Source organism: Lagopus leucura, unplaced genomic scaffold (genome assembly GCF_019238085.1).
Source record: "Lagopus leucura isolate 7727_CA_CO unplaced genomic scaffold, USGS_WTPT01 Super-Scaffold_73, whole genome shotgun sequence".
Taxonomy (NCBI): domain Eukaryota; kingdom Metazoa; phylum Chordata; class Aves; order Galliformes; family Phasianidae; genus Lagopus; species Lagopus leucura.
In genome coordinates, this window is record NW_024962252.1 from 52,704,219 (window position 1) to 52,717,557 (window position 13,339).

The window sequence follows — 13,339 nt, forward strand, 5'->3', positions numbered from 1 at the left end:
TACCAAGATGCCTATGAACGTTACTTTCAAGTTATAGACAATTCAAGCATTTAATGCCAAACTAAGAATGGAGAAAATTGAAGTCAAGTACAATATTTGAAGTCAGTTGCCTATAACTGAGTCCATTATAACTTGAAGTCAGTTACCTATAGCTGACTCCTACAACAAGAGATGAAAAGATATAACATTTACAAGAATATCACAAATACAATTAAAAATTTTATTTAATAAATGATCCAGCATTTTAATGAAAAACAAATTAACACTCTCAATGGAATTTTAAAAAGTAGATGAAGCAAAATTAACATATAATTACAGAGTGAAATCACCTCAGTTTAATTTTAAAATCAAAGGAGAAGAGTCTCCTGCATCACTGCTACTTACAACATCTTTTGTTAAGTTTACTTTGCATAATATTTTTATTCCAAACTGAGATTTCTACATTGTACCAGCATTATTCAAAAAATTAATCAGCCACACCTCACCGAATTTCTCCTAGTGATCTGAAGCAAGTGCTGATGCTTTCACTAATACCAGTCTTGAGCACAACTCACTTTTCTTATATTTCCCAGAATGGCAAGCAAGCTTTAGCTTCATCCTTCCTTTCCAGACCAGCTCTCTGTGATTAGCAGAGCAGAGGCTGCAGACAGAACTCAGCTTACACATGCAGCTTTTTTGGCTACAAACGTCCATTTTGTTTAGTATCTAAATCCAAGTATTTCTCAAGCTCTAGGACACTGCCACTTCTGATCTTAGTTAAAAACAGAATCATTTAAAATGAATTCTAATAGCTAGCACATAAGATACAATTCAAGAACTGAAATGCATATTGAATTATGGGTTTTTACTAACCTGTTGGGCAAAGTACATAATCGAAGTAAAAGCTGTAATATCAATTATAAAAATATCTCTTAGAAAACTCCCAATGATAATGCAGCTGCAAAATGCCCTCAAATCATCTGTCCTAAAAAATGAACCAACACTAAGAACAAACCAACACTGACCATATTAAGTGCAGGACATCTGTTTTGTGAGGGAAAACAAAACAAAACAAAAGAAAACCCCCTCAAGCTCCACCATCATCTGATCCATACTCGTTTTTGAATACAGAATTAGTAGTTTCTGGGTTATGAATACCAGCCACGCTCATAAAAGCTGATACTAAAAAACCCCAGAAGTGTGCATCCATGTGCATATCCTCCAAGACTTTTTGGAAGGATGTCGAGTGACTCCGTGTATTTCATTTTGTTTGCACCAGCATAATCCTGAAAAGAGGTCAGGCAGGCTCTGCTCGCCACGCACAGAACGTTTCATGCTGCAGGACAGGGCTTACCTGCTGGGCCTGGTATCTCTGCTGGGCCTGTGACAGATACTGTGCCTGGGGCGGCAGGTGCTGCGGCTGCTGGTTGTAGTATGGCTGCTGGCCCTGCTGGCAGTAGCCACTCACGCCTTGCTGACCATACTGCGGCGGTATCTGTTAGGAGAGCCAAGCAGAGCAAATGGTGAGTCAAAACACAGCGCTGAGTTCAGTTGTATCTGTAGGCTAACCAGCCTGGAGGCATAATCCTCAGCTACAGCCCTCACCCCCCGTACCAATCTCATACTCAACAGTCAACATCAGCTCTTAGATCCTCCTGCCTGAGCAAGAGAAGCAAGCTAGAGCACTCTCTCTCGTCTCCCATTTCAGGGAGGACTTCTAAGGAAAACGCCATCCTTCTGAACATCACAATCCCATAATGTCCAAGCTTAAAACACACAGGCAGTTATTTTAAATGTTTGCTCTCCATAGGACACTATTGAGGCACATCTACAGAAGAATCATTCTGCTGCAATGACCCAAAAGCAGAACTGGATGTAGCAGCACAACTCTAAAACAGACACTGAAAGAGAAATACCAATCTTTTCCAGAGCAAGAAAGTACTCATCTTTGTGAATTTTTTTTTTTTTCTGTCCATAACCCTCAGGTTTTTAGCTTTCAGATGTACGAGAGCATTTAAGCTTTACAGGAAAAACTTAGGGTTTGGAGAGACTTAGTTTTTAGAAAGTTCGATCTCTTTCTCCTACACCTACTACGATAAATCATTTTAAACAAGAAACCAACCCAAAAAGAGCACAGCATAAAGTAAACCATTAAAAGTCCTATGAATGGACAAACATGTGCATGTATTATACATTGAGAAATCCTCCCCACACAGAGAATTAAAGTTATAAACAAAATGAAGTCAATTACATTTTGTTATATGAATTTTCTATAGCAGTTTAGGTGGTAAGCTTTCTATCAATAGATATTGACATTTCTTGAGATATTTAAAAGAGCAGGCATGCAACAAGCCCAATTCTGTCTGTATTACCCATTTTAGGTATTTGTTCTCTCCCACAGACAATAGTATTATTTATATTATTTTACATGAATGCTACATGCAACACAGGATTTCTCCTAACTGAAATAGATCTCCAATTGGTCCTGCACATCTCTGCCTTAAGCAAATATCTCGAATACCTGAGTGCCTGTGAAATGCTTTGATCTCTTAATTGTTCCCACTGAGTCTCTGATACTCTGATAAATCTGTTTACTCAACACACAAACACATACCTATTCTACCTAAAGTTAGCTTACTATATTCACTCAACAATACAGTGATATTTACTGGGCAATAATAATAATAATATAAAGTCAAATTTAAACTCATGTTTAGCTGTTTGGTTTATTTCAACTATCACAACTTCATCTGTTTTTACAACTTTTGCCAGGAGCTGGTAGTCCAACATCTTGGTAGCTTCTAAACTCAACACTTGAACCCAACTTTTTCTCCTTGCACATCAGTTCCTTTGGCACTACTTCACCAAAATGTTTGTGTTACCATGTTAAACCTTTCAATGAATATTTTTAAACTGAAGGGATGACTTAAGAAGACTATGTGGTTCAAAAGCATGAACCATGCTACTGCAAATGAAGACATGAAGATTCAGGGTCATTGAGCGAAGCTGGTGAGAAGAATGAAATAATGAAAACAGGCACACAGGATGTAGATTGATCAGGGTGACGAGTAGTAAAACCAACAATAAATTGCCTTCTACACAAAGGGTGAAAGTGGTAGAGAAACTGGATCACTGGAATATTAAGCCTCAGACTAAAGCACCAACCAAAGTCCTATGGCAAATCCCCAAAACGAAGTCAATTAGCAGGACACTTTTGCATCATCCCAGGAAACAAATACAAATGAAAGACAGCTGATGACAAAGTCAGACTTTAAGGAAAACAGAACTCCACCTCTTGAAGGGCCTGGAGTTTGTTCTCATCAGGAAGAACAAGTGTTGGGAGTGCCAGGCATGGACAGACTATGGCTACACTGACAACATTGTGCTATGAAGGATCACAGGCAAATAGAAGATGGATTTCAACTTCTTGCCTGTAAACTGAACAAGCGGAATACAGCGCAGAGCCCAAAGTATGAGATCAGTGCTGAAGGCTGTTCCACAGAGCTGCGGCTAAGAAAGGCCGCACAAAGAGCCAATGCTGTTGGCTGAGTCCTGAGCTGCAGGAATCATCTTGTTCCAAGTCTACAGCTGCAGAACCACAAGGTATCAGTGACCACAACACAGCTAAATTGAGCATCCCTACAGGAACAATGAAAACTCAGGAGTCTCCTGTTGTTGTTCTTAACTTCAAAGAGTCTACCTACACATAAAAAGGAGAAAGCTTGTTAGAAGGAAGCTCGAACAGACAGCTAGGAGAACTAAAGTCTGACTGGCAGCATCAAAGCTGCTTAACAATAACCACGTGGAAAGCAGAGAACCAATATTCACAACCTATTAGAGACCTGAGAAGAGCAAACAGACATCAGCATGGCTCATAGTTGGTTTCCACAACCAAAAGGCATCCTTTGGTAAGTCAACACCAAGCCCAAATGTAGAAAACAAAAAAGACTGTAAACTCTGGCACTTCAAATGTAATAAGGCAGGACAGAAGGAATTGGAAGAACAGCTAGAAAAGGGAAACAAAGGAGCAGTGAGTCATTTCTTCAAACAAGTCAGGAGCAGAAGGTCTGCCAGAGAGTCTGAAGTGCCAAGTGATGGTGAAGGTACACAAGGAGATTATAGAAAAAAGGGATATCACAGAAAAGCTTAATGATTTTTTTTTTTTTTAATTTATTTATTTTTGCTTTGCATCAGCATGCACTGTGGAAAAACCTTGGGAGTCGCTGGAATCCCTCTTCATGAGTGACTCAAAGAATGAGTCTGACTATGATGGAACTAATCATGGAGCAAACTGACAAATGAACAGTAAGTACTGCTAAAGATGACGCACTCCATAGATCTAAATGGACTCAAGAACGAAATATCTGAATTATAAATGGTGGTATGTAACCTCTAATTCAGAGATGCCTTGGTATGCAAGAAATGAAGAACAGTTTAAAAAGAAAATTAAGACTGCAAAGAACTGATGGCTTGCACTCATTTATCCAGTACAAGCAAGAATGAAGATGCGAATTAACAAACATGACTTTCCAAAGGAAGAATCTCTCTCTCCAGACTTCTTAGATTTATTAGAAAGGATCAAATGCAAGGGTTCCAAGAAATGCAACGAGAATGAGCAAAGACGTGGAACAGGGGGTACAAAGCTAGAACCCTTCAAGACTAGAAAAGACAGCAGGAAATGAGAATATAATGGAAAGTTACAAAATCATTGCATCCACCACAACTAGAAGGTATCAGATGAAGCTAGAAAAAGCAAACTTCAGAATGAGATACAGGAAGGTTCTCTAATCACAGGGGTAGTTGATGTTTTAAACTTCTTGCCAAACAATGTTTTGAAAGATCAAAGTTTACGCGGACTGCAGCAAAGACTGGACAATTTCAGAGAAGATACATCCTCGGAGGGTTACCAAATATACAGAGCCACATCTGGCTCAGGAAGACTCTGAGCTGAAAAGAGCTGGAGGCTTGAAAAGTGCTGGGGGAAGTATCATATGCTTGCTTTGTTCCAACTCTTCTCCGGGCATCCAATTAGAGCGTCTGCTGGAGATGGGATACAGGCTACATGGAACCTTGATCTGACCCAGTGCAGCCATCCCCATGTTCTACCCGTCTCTTTGCAAAGCGCGTTCCTCCCCTGCAAGGGGAAAAAAGCAAGGGAACGTTGACCTGCAGGATACCTCAGTAATAAATTAAGTAACCTGAAGGGGAAATAACACCTTCACTGCCAACAGCTGGGGGACCGCTCCAAGTTTATAAATATTTTCTCTAGCGTTCTGCTTCCAGACAGTGATATAAAAGACGGTACTGGATTCTCCTTCTGACCTTAGGTATCACTTACTTACATTAAATTTTTCCTCCATGTTCTTTCAATCTAAGTTTTTGTTTATGTTTTGCTTTTTGGTTTTTGTTTTGTTTTTAAGGAAAAAAACAGCAACAATACAAAAACAACAAAAAAAACCTCACACACAACAATCCTGATACTTTTGGATGTCATACAGACAGTGCAGCGACCCATCACTAATGCCATAGTAGAACACTCAGTATAATTTCTGTGGCTATTTAAATAAATAACGAACAACAACATGCAAATTAATCCTCCTGCTTTATTGATGTGGATCACAAGATACCGCTTATGGACAAATGTTTATTAAACAGCATATAAAGAAGCTTAATTAAAATCTCCCCAGAACAAAACAAATCTGAAGCCAATTACTTACAATGCCTGGAGTGAATGACCCAAGCATCATCTTTCTTCTTAAGGTAATAGTTCCCTCCCTTTCTGCCTTACACCCACATTTGTTATGATGTACACAGTACAGCAGACCAGGATTTGGGAAACTTCAGCATACCTGTGGTAAGACATAGTTCTTGGGACGGTACAGTGAGAATGAGTTTGAATATATCTCTATGCAAGCACAGAAACTGTAATAATTGGTTTGTGTCCTATTGGACTTGCAGAGTACAAGTAGCATTATTCTGGGAGAAGTATGGCTGACCACTGTGATTAAGCTAGTCTGATGGCCAAGAAAGAAAGGAGTAGAAGAAAGGAAGAATAAAAATGGCAGACAGAATGAGGAGGTGAGTGAAACCCAATTAAACCTACAACTTATCCCATTATCTTTAACTCTTGCTTGAAAAAGGGATCTTGTGGCAGATATTCTTTGTCCAGGAAATGCCTTCATAGTAATGGAAGTTTTAAGCAATTTTTGCATGCATAATCCATAGCTAATGTCATAGGAGAAGAACCGTTAGATGACATTACAGTCCTCATAATTTTTAAAATTAAAATGTAACAGAATTAGTGTGTTAGCACAAGTACACTCATAATACCAGCAATACGCAGCTACTGCACTTCTAAGCCATCCTAATGGCTAGGTCCAGTCAATGATGGAAGGGACTACATATGTTCCCTATGACAAACAGCTCCACCAAGCCACTTTGGGTCTCGCCTGAACATGAACATGAACATGAAATGCACATACCAAGGAAACAGCCCTGGCAGCACTGGCCATTGCAATGCTTCTACCTGCAGTCTCTCTGGTGCTCAAAATAGGAAGGCAGGCCCTGCTCAACTTCAGTAGCAGGCATCAGCACAGCTCATTAGACTTGAAGTGTACATTCATAATATAAAAATGTGAACAAAGGGTGCCATTAAGCCACCTTTACAGAAAGAGAACTCCAATAGGAGAGGAGATAGTCAGAGGAAAGGACGACTGTAGTGACTGCACTTGATGCAACAACGTGCTTTGCTGAGAAACAGTGAAACAAACTCCAACACTGTGAAATAAGTACTGTTTTCAGAAGCAATCATCAGTAACATTCCACTTTCCTATTAACTGTAACACTGTAATCACGTAGAAGGTAAAATACAAAATGGTTAGCAATTGGGATTCCCAGGGAGGTACACCTTATAATTCACTCTAAGAACTGAAGTAGTACATTTGTGAAGCCAAGAAAATGTCATATCCAAATTTATTTTTAATTATCTTAATTTTACAGGGGTGACTTCAGTACTAACTATAAAGCAGTTGTTACACAGTTCCCATTAAAACATCAAATAAAACTCTGGTCACCTTCTGAAATATCTGCCCCTTCAATCTTAGAAGTCCAAAGTCGAGCATCCACCAAAATGTAAGAATTTTCCCCCATACATTTAAACCAGGCATTTCTCTTTACATTTGAATAGGAATAGTCATAGGGAAAATTACCCTTTCATGCACTTATACAAATACAGTTCCTATCTAGAACTTTCAAGTTCACATAAGCACAAGGCTGAATAGTGCCTTTAGCTGCATTACAGTAAGAGGAGAATAGAACACGCTTGCAGCACAGGAAAATCCTCTGGCACACATTCAGTGGCAGTGAAGACTCTAGCACAGTTAGTACACTGTAGAACTGCATCCAACCCTAGTGTGCTTGTGCACATACAAATTTTTCTCACAACGGCAAAAAAAATCTACAAGGAAATCAAGTAAAAAGCTGTGTTAATGTCAGGATTATTAATGAGAAGTATGTAAGAAACCCTGATGCTAAGGCATTTTATTCTACAGTCTGCACATTCTATTACTACTTATCACTCATATCTTTGACCTTCTGACAAGATATTGGTTACAACACTCACTCACGTTACTGCCTTTCCTAGACTACCTGCCTTCACATTTCCGTGTGAACTTAAAGATCTTATTAGAGACTTTAAAATATTAACATCAGGTCTGAAAGGAGCCTACCCTGACCCAGAAGCAGAAAACAAAGGGGTAGAAATCACATTTATGTCACAGCACAATAATCCTGACTCCAGAACGCGCAAGGGAGCAGATTTTGCTGAGTCATTAAATGTAAGTCTATGTCGAAGACTGCAGTGCAGTACGCCGATCTGCAAACCAGCTCAGATACAGGAAGAAGCCTATACCAAAATCCACGCTACATTAATTCACCTTCCTCTGCTGAAGGGTGAAATAGGTCATGAGGAGGATCACGCTCTTGCAGACAGGATGCTTCCAGTACACAAGCCACTTAGTTTAAAAAGGCTGCTCGAGTGTCTTCACACTGCGCTGCAGTCTGCAATGCAGTCACAGCCTGTACTACTGTAACGTGCAGGACGGAAAGGACAGGACTTCAAACACGTGTCTATAGTTCCCTTTTCTTCTAAAGGTGCCCAGCAGCATGCGATTACACCAGCTGTCAAAGCAGTGTACACGCCATCAAATACACACCTGTCACGAGGTGCTCTCTATATACCATCTTATATGTAGTTTAAATAAAAGCAACGTGAGCTAATCCTTATTAGTACAGGCAATTTTCCTCTCTATCAAAGAAAAGAGAAACTATAAAAAAAACAGAACGTAAAAAACTACTAAGATTACATGATTAAAAATTTCTCCAGTCAGAAAATACAGAAGTTACGGTTCCAAAAGCAACATTAACTGAGCCATGCTGCACGTATATAGCACCTTCTATTTCTGATTTATGTTGTCAAAGACATTTCATAAAATATAGAGGATGTGAAATGTGGCTCAGTTAATGTGGCCGCTGGAATCTTATCATTTATGTTTTCTGACTTCTTAGCTGTGCAACCTTCACATCTTATTAACATAGCTTTTTGCATAGACTGTAGTATGGAATAGTACTTATGTTTTATGTATTGACATATTTTTGATGTACTGAGGTTTTGAATAAGTTTGCTATTCTTCACGATGAGAGCCAAATAAATAAAGACTACCACCACAAAATACTCAATCATTTATAAGGAAAAGCAATATCTCGCCTTCCAAAAAAGAACACTTTGATTCCCTTGTCAGAAATTGATGAAAACTACCTCTGCTGTAAATGCTAAATCTATGCCACTATCAGAACCACCTCCTGCCCCTACCTTCCCCTAAAAACAGCAAACAAACAAAAGCAAAAAAAAAAAAAAGTCTGCATGTTTTAGATGAGCTAAAATTAGTTTCAAGGGAGAAGTAAACAGCTGAAACTAAAAACAATAGGAAGATTTTTTTCTTACTTAAGAGATTGGTATTGCTGATTTGTACACTGATTTAGTTGGTACTAATACAGCATTTGGTCCTTTTTGTAAAGGAAGAGATGAAAATATGATGATCTCTAGCAACAGAATTCCATATCATTATATCCATCCCTTCGGACCAATACCACAGAGAATATTAAAACTTGGCAGTATTTTTTTTTCAGAAGAGCTATTTTGGTGTGTTGTATTATAAGTACAGCGAAATCATAGCATCTATATACACACACACACACAGTTAAATGAGTCACATATCTATTCTTATAACTCTGCTTTCCTTCTTTTCCTTTTTTTTTTTTTTTAATGATAAAAACAAATGGGATCATGTAATCTGCTTAAGTTTCCATTTTACAAATCAACATTAAAAAAGCACATCAGAACTGCTGCAACCAGTGCCAGCCTTCCTGATCTCTACAGTGTCTCCAACGGTGCTTCATTAATAAGCGTAAAGAAACCTTATTCCTCACAGCATTAATAGCGTGAAACTCACCTATGAAGTGTCAGCCATTAGCTAAAGAAAAACACAAAAGCTTGTGTTCAACCTAATTTTTAATCATATACAGAATATTTTATGGAACTTCTTGCACATCTACAAACTATCCCGCAATCTTTGGTTCCCAAATGCACTATTTGCCATTTATTTTGCAGGACAGAATGCAGCAACAGCTAGACCACTATTTCATAACTGATGGTTAAATAAATGAGTTTAAAAAAATAAACACGCATCGAAATTTTTTCTTCAGACAAGCTGTGCAGTGCCATTCAAATCTTCTAAAGCAAAGAGCACAAATGAGAGGTATGGGTTGAATCTGAATAGCAGGTAATCTAACTGCATGAGTAATTTTCCATTTTTATACATTTATACAGAGGCCGACACAGGTATTGGAAACTGAAAAATCTCTTTCTTTCTACATTTCTTCTCACATACAATCTTGGTAGCTGGAAGAAATGCAAATATTATTACTTAATTGCAGCAGTGAAAAAAGGAGAAACGCACACGCCTTGTTTACCACTGCTTCCCCAGCACCTTGCACACCCTCGAGTTTCCCTTCTTTCTTCCCGTCTCTTTCAAGATTGAAGGAGAGTGCTTTCTAACTCACTTACGTGCTTCTCCATCTTGATGAATATTGTCCTCGCCGTATCGAAGTTCAATGGCTATCAGAGCTAAATCATCTGAAATCATTTAGAGCCCTTCACTGTACCTCTTAAAACAGCAAGAGAAGCATATAAAATGTTTTCCACGGGGAGTGATACAGTGAACCTTTAGCAATTCACGCCCTTCTTCTCTTCCTACCCAAAATTGTTGAGTTTCACTACACTATGGGGTGTCATGGACCTTCACAGTGCATGCACTCGCTCTCCTACAGCTGCTTATTATCTCCTTTATTTCTCTACTCCCCTACTCCACTCTGGTCCATTTGAGTAGATCTGTGGTGACGGATGTGTTTGCTTATTCTAATATCTCTCTTTTGATGTTCCAGAACTTCAGTTTCCATCCTCCTGGGGCTCCAAGTTCCTTGAAAAGTAAGTTGAATGTAACATTAAAAATCCACAGATCAGTTCTGGGAAATCATCATGCCAGGGTGCCTCTCTCAAGTGCCTGCACACAAATGCATGCAGCACGTGGAAAAAAATATGATCAGATAAGAGATGTTGGTGCAGCTGCATGTGTTGACATCATGGAAAAGTGGGGGTATGGCTCCAATGATTGCAAAGGAAGGACACAGACTTTTTAGGAAGGGCAGGGTGGGAAGGTGAGGAGAGAAAGCTAACCTTTATTTGGGAGAACAGCTGAAAAAAGTATGGAGCTCTGCCCAAAAATGGATAATGAGGGGCAAAGACTGCATATCAGACCAGTATGGGTGACAACATTACTGACAACATCTTGACAAAAAGTAGAGGTCCTCTGCTAGATCTCATGCTCAAGAATGATAAGGGGCTTGCTGATGATGTGAAGATTGAAGGTAGCCTTCGGGACCATGAGAGATGCAACAGAGGATGCAAAGACAAATGAGCTAGGCTATTTTCAACTAAGCCCCATCCCAGGACAAGAAGCAATGGGAATGAATTGGAACACAAGGGAGATTCCATCGTAACATCAAGAAACACTTCTATACTGTGCGGATGATAGATCACTAGTACAAGCTGTCCAGAGATATTATAGAATCTTCATCCTTGCAGATATCAGAAGTCAACTGGATATGGTTCTGGGCACCCTGCTCTGAGTAGCCCTGTTTGAGCAGAGATGGGACCAAACGGACACAGAAGTCTCTTTCCACCTCAACCAGTCTGTGATTCTGTGTTCTATCTGTTTGGCACAAGTGATGTCACATCAGTTCTGGGCTCCTCAGGATAAGAAACACAAAGCCACTAGAAAGAGATCAACAAAGGACCACAAGGATTATGAAGAGACTGCAGTTGAGACTGTTCAGCCTGGAGAAGACTCAGAGAGAAGCTCATCAATGTAAGTATCGGAAAGGTGCAAAGACAACACGCTAAGGCTCTTTTCAGTAATGGCCAGTGCCAGGACAAGTGGAGTTGACACAAACTGAAACACAGGAGGTTCTCTCTGAACATCAGAAACTTTGTCGAATCTCCATCCTGTTCTAAGTGACCCTGCAGGACTGTTGGACCAGACGACCTCCAGAGATCCCCTCCTACCTCAACCATTCTAAGATTCTGATTTAATGGTGTGAAGCTGCCCTTAATATACCTTAATTTAGTGTACTGGTATGAAATTCCAAGAGACATCCAGTTTTTGGTGTTGAACAGAGAATTCCTCTGGTTTGGGCCCAGTTTCTTTTAATGAGATTGACATGTTTGGGTTAGCTCTGTCTCCTGGGCCAGCCTCTGGAGCAGCAGGTTCTTGTCATTGCCAGTTCACTTTTCTACGGGACATCAGCCTTCTAAACATGAAAAACTTGCTATGTCCATGCAGCAGGAGAAAAGATTTACAACCTTTTTTGTTCTCATTATGGATATCAATCCCCAAATAGTGTCCACAGCATAGGAGGTCAACAGGGAAGACATAACCTCCCAAAGCTATAATTTAGTTTTAGCAATTTCTGTGACAAACGCAGTTATTTGTACAGTCCAAGTTCTGCTAGTTCCTTCACTAAAGCAAGATCAAAATCATACTTGTCATGTGGACACTAAAAATTCCCCACAGCAAGGAATTCTGAGGCAAACAGAACGATTGGCTGAACCAACTGGAAAAGAAAATTCGATTATGTCTCTACCAGCCTGGTATAATGCTCTGCGGAATGATGATAAATTAACTGCCTAAGATCAGGATTTTATTCCTACAGTACTATCCCTTAACACCGATATTCCTACCAATATTGGCAAAAACTCTGAAGTACTAATGCTTTCTTGGAAAAGAAAAAAAAAAAAAAAAAAAAAAAAAAAAAGGAAAGAAAGGAAAAAAAAGCCTCTATCCCAAAACCTTCATATGCAGAGGAAGATTCAAAGATGTAAATCTTTGTGCTGCTTTTTTTTTGTGGTTTTTTTCCCCTTTCTATTGGGAACAGATAAAAAACAACTCAGTCTCTTAAATAAGATCACTTACATAATGGGCTGAACGCTACATCTTAAAATTATAATACAGCTATGACTTCAAATATTGCTGGAAGTATTTTTAAAAGAAAATTTTCAGCCTCTTCCCTGTGCTCAAAGAGTTCAGATATTTGAATTATTCTACTTCTATTATTTAATTTGACCTATTACTTAGCACTGGAAAACATCAAAAGAACCCTGACAGAAACATCAAAGACATCAATCTTATAAATTCACAGTTGAAACCATATAGCACATAATAATTCCTTAAATAATTACATTTTTATTATACTCAGAATAAGATGATTATTGTAAATTATTCCTCCTGTTACCACAAGTAAGTCTTAGAAACATCTGCTAAATATAAGTATCTGATTACAGATAATCCAATTCATGTAACATTGTCCTCAAAATGGAACAGAAAAACAAACAAGAAACTTTGTAGCTGCAACATCACTCACCAAAGGACGAGTTCTGACAGACTGGAAACTGCCCACTTAAGAATCAACCATCCAGTTCATTCCTTGTGCCAACCTACTTAAATTCTTTTCTTTTTTTTTTTCTTGATCAACCTCAACTCAAATGTTACATTTTGTCAGTCAATCTTTATAATATCTACTATTCTTTCCAGACATTCGAGCACCTCCAGTGTACCAACACATGCTCCTTCCCTTTCATGGAAGCTTAAAAAAAACCCAAGCAAGTCTGGTCATTTCGTGCTGCTATCTGAACACCTGTTTTTGTTTTTGAGCGTTCACAAAACAAATTCTTACATGAAAAGTAAAA

General features: G+C 38.9%; 1 protein-coding gene across 3 annotated transcripts in view; it reads right to left on the reverse strand.

Annotated features, from left to right (window-relative positions):
* The window catches only part of ARID1B (AT-rich interaction domain 1B), a 316,305-nt gene that overhangs the window by 240,128 nt on the left and 62,838 nt on the right, over positions 1-13,339 (reverse strand). For all 3 annotated transcript variants that reach the window (XM_042895357.1, XM_042895359.1, XM_042895358.1), the window contains exon 3: positions 1,334-1,474. In XM_042895357.1, the coding sequence (XP_042751291.1) occupies positions 1,334-1,474 (141 nt within the window). The remainder of the gene's footprint in view (positions 1-1,333; positions 1,475-13,339) is intronic.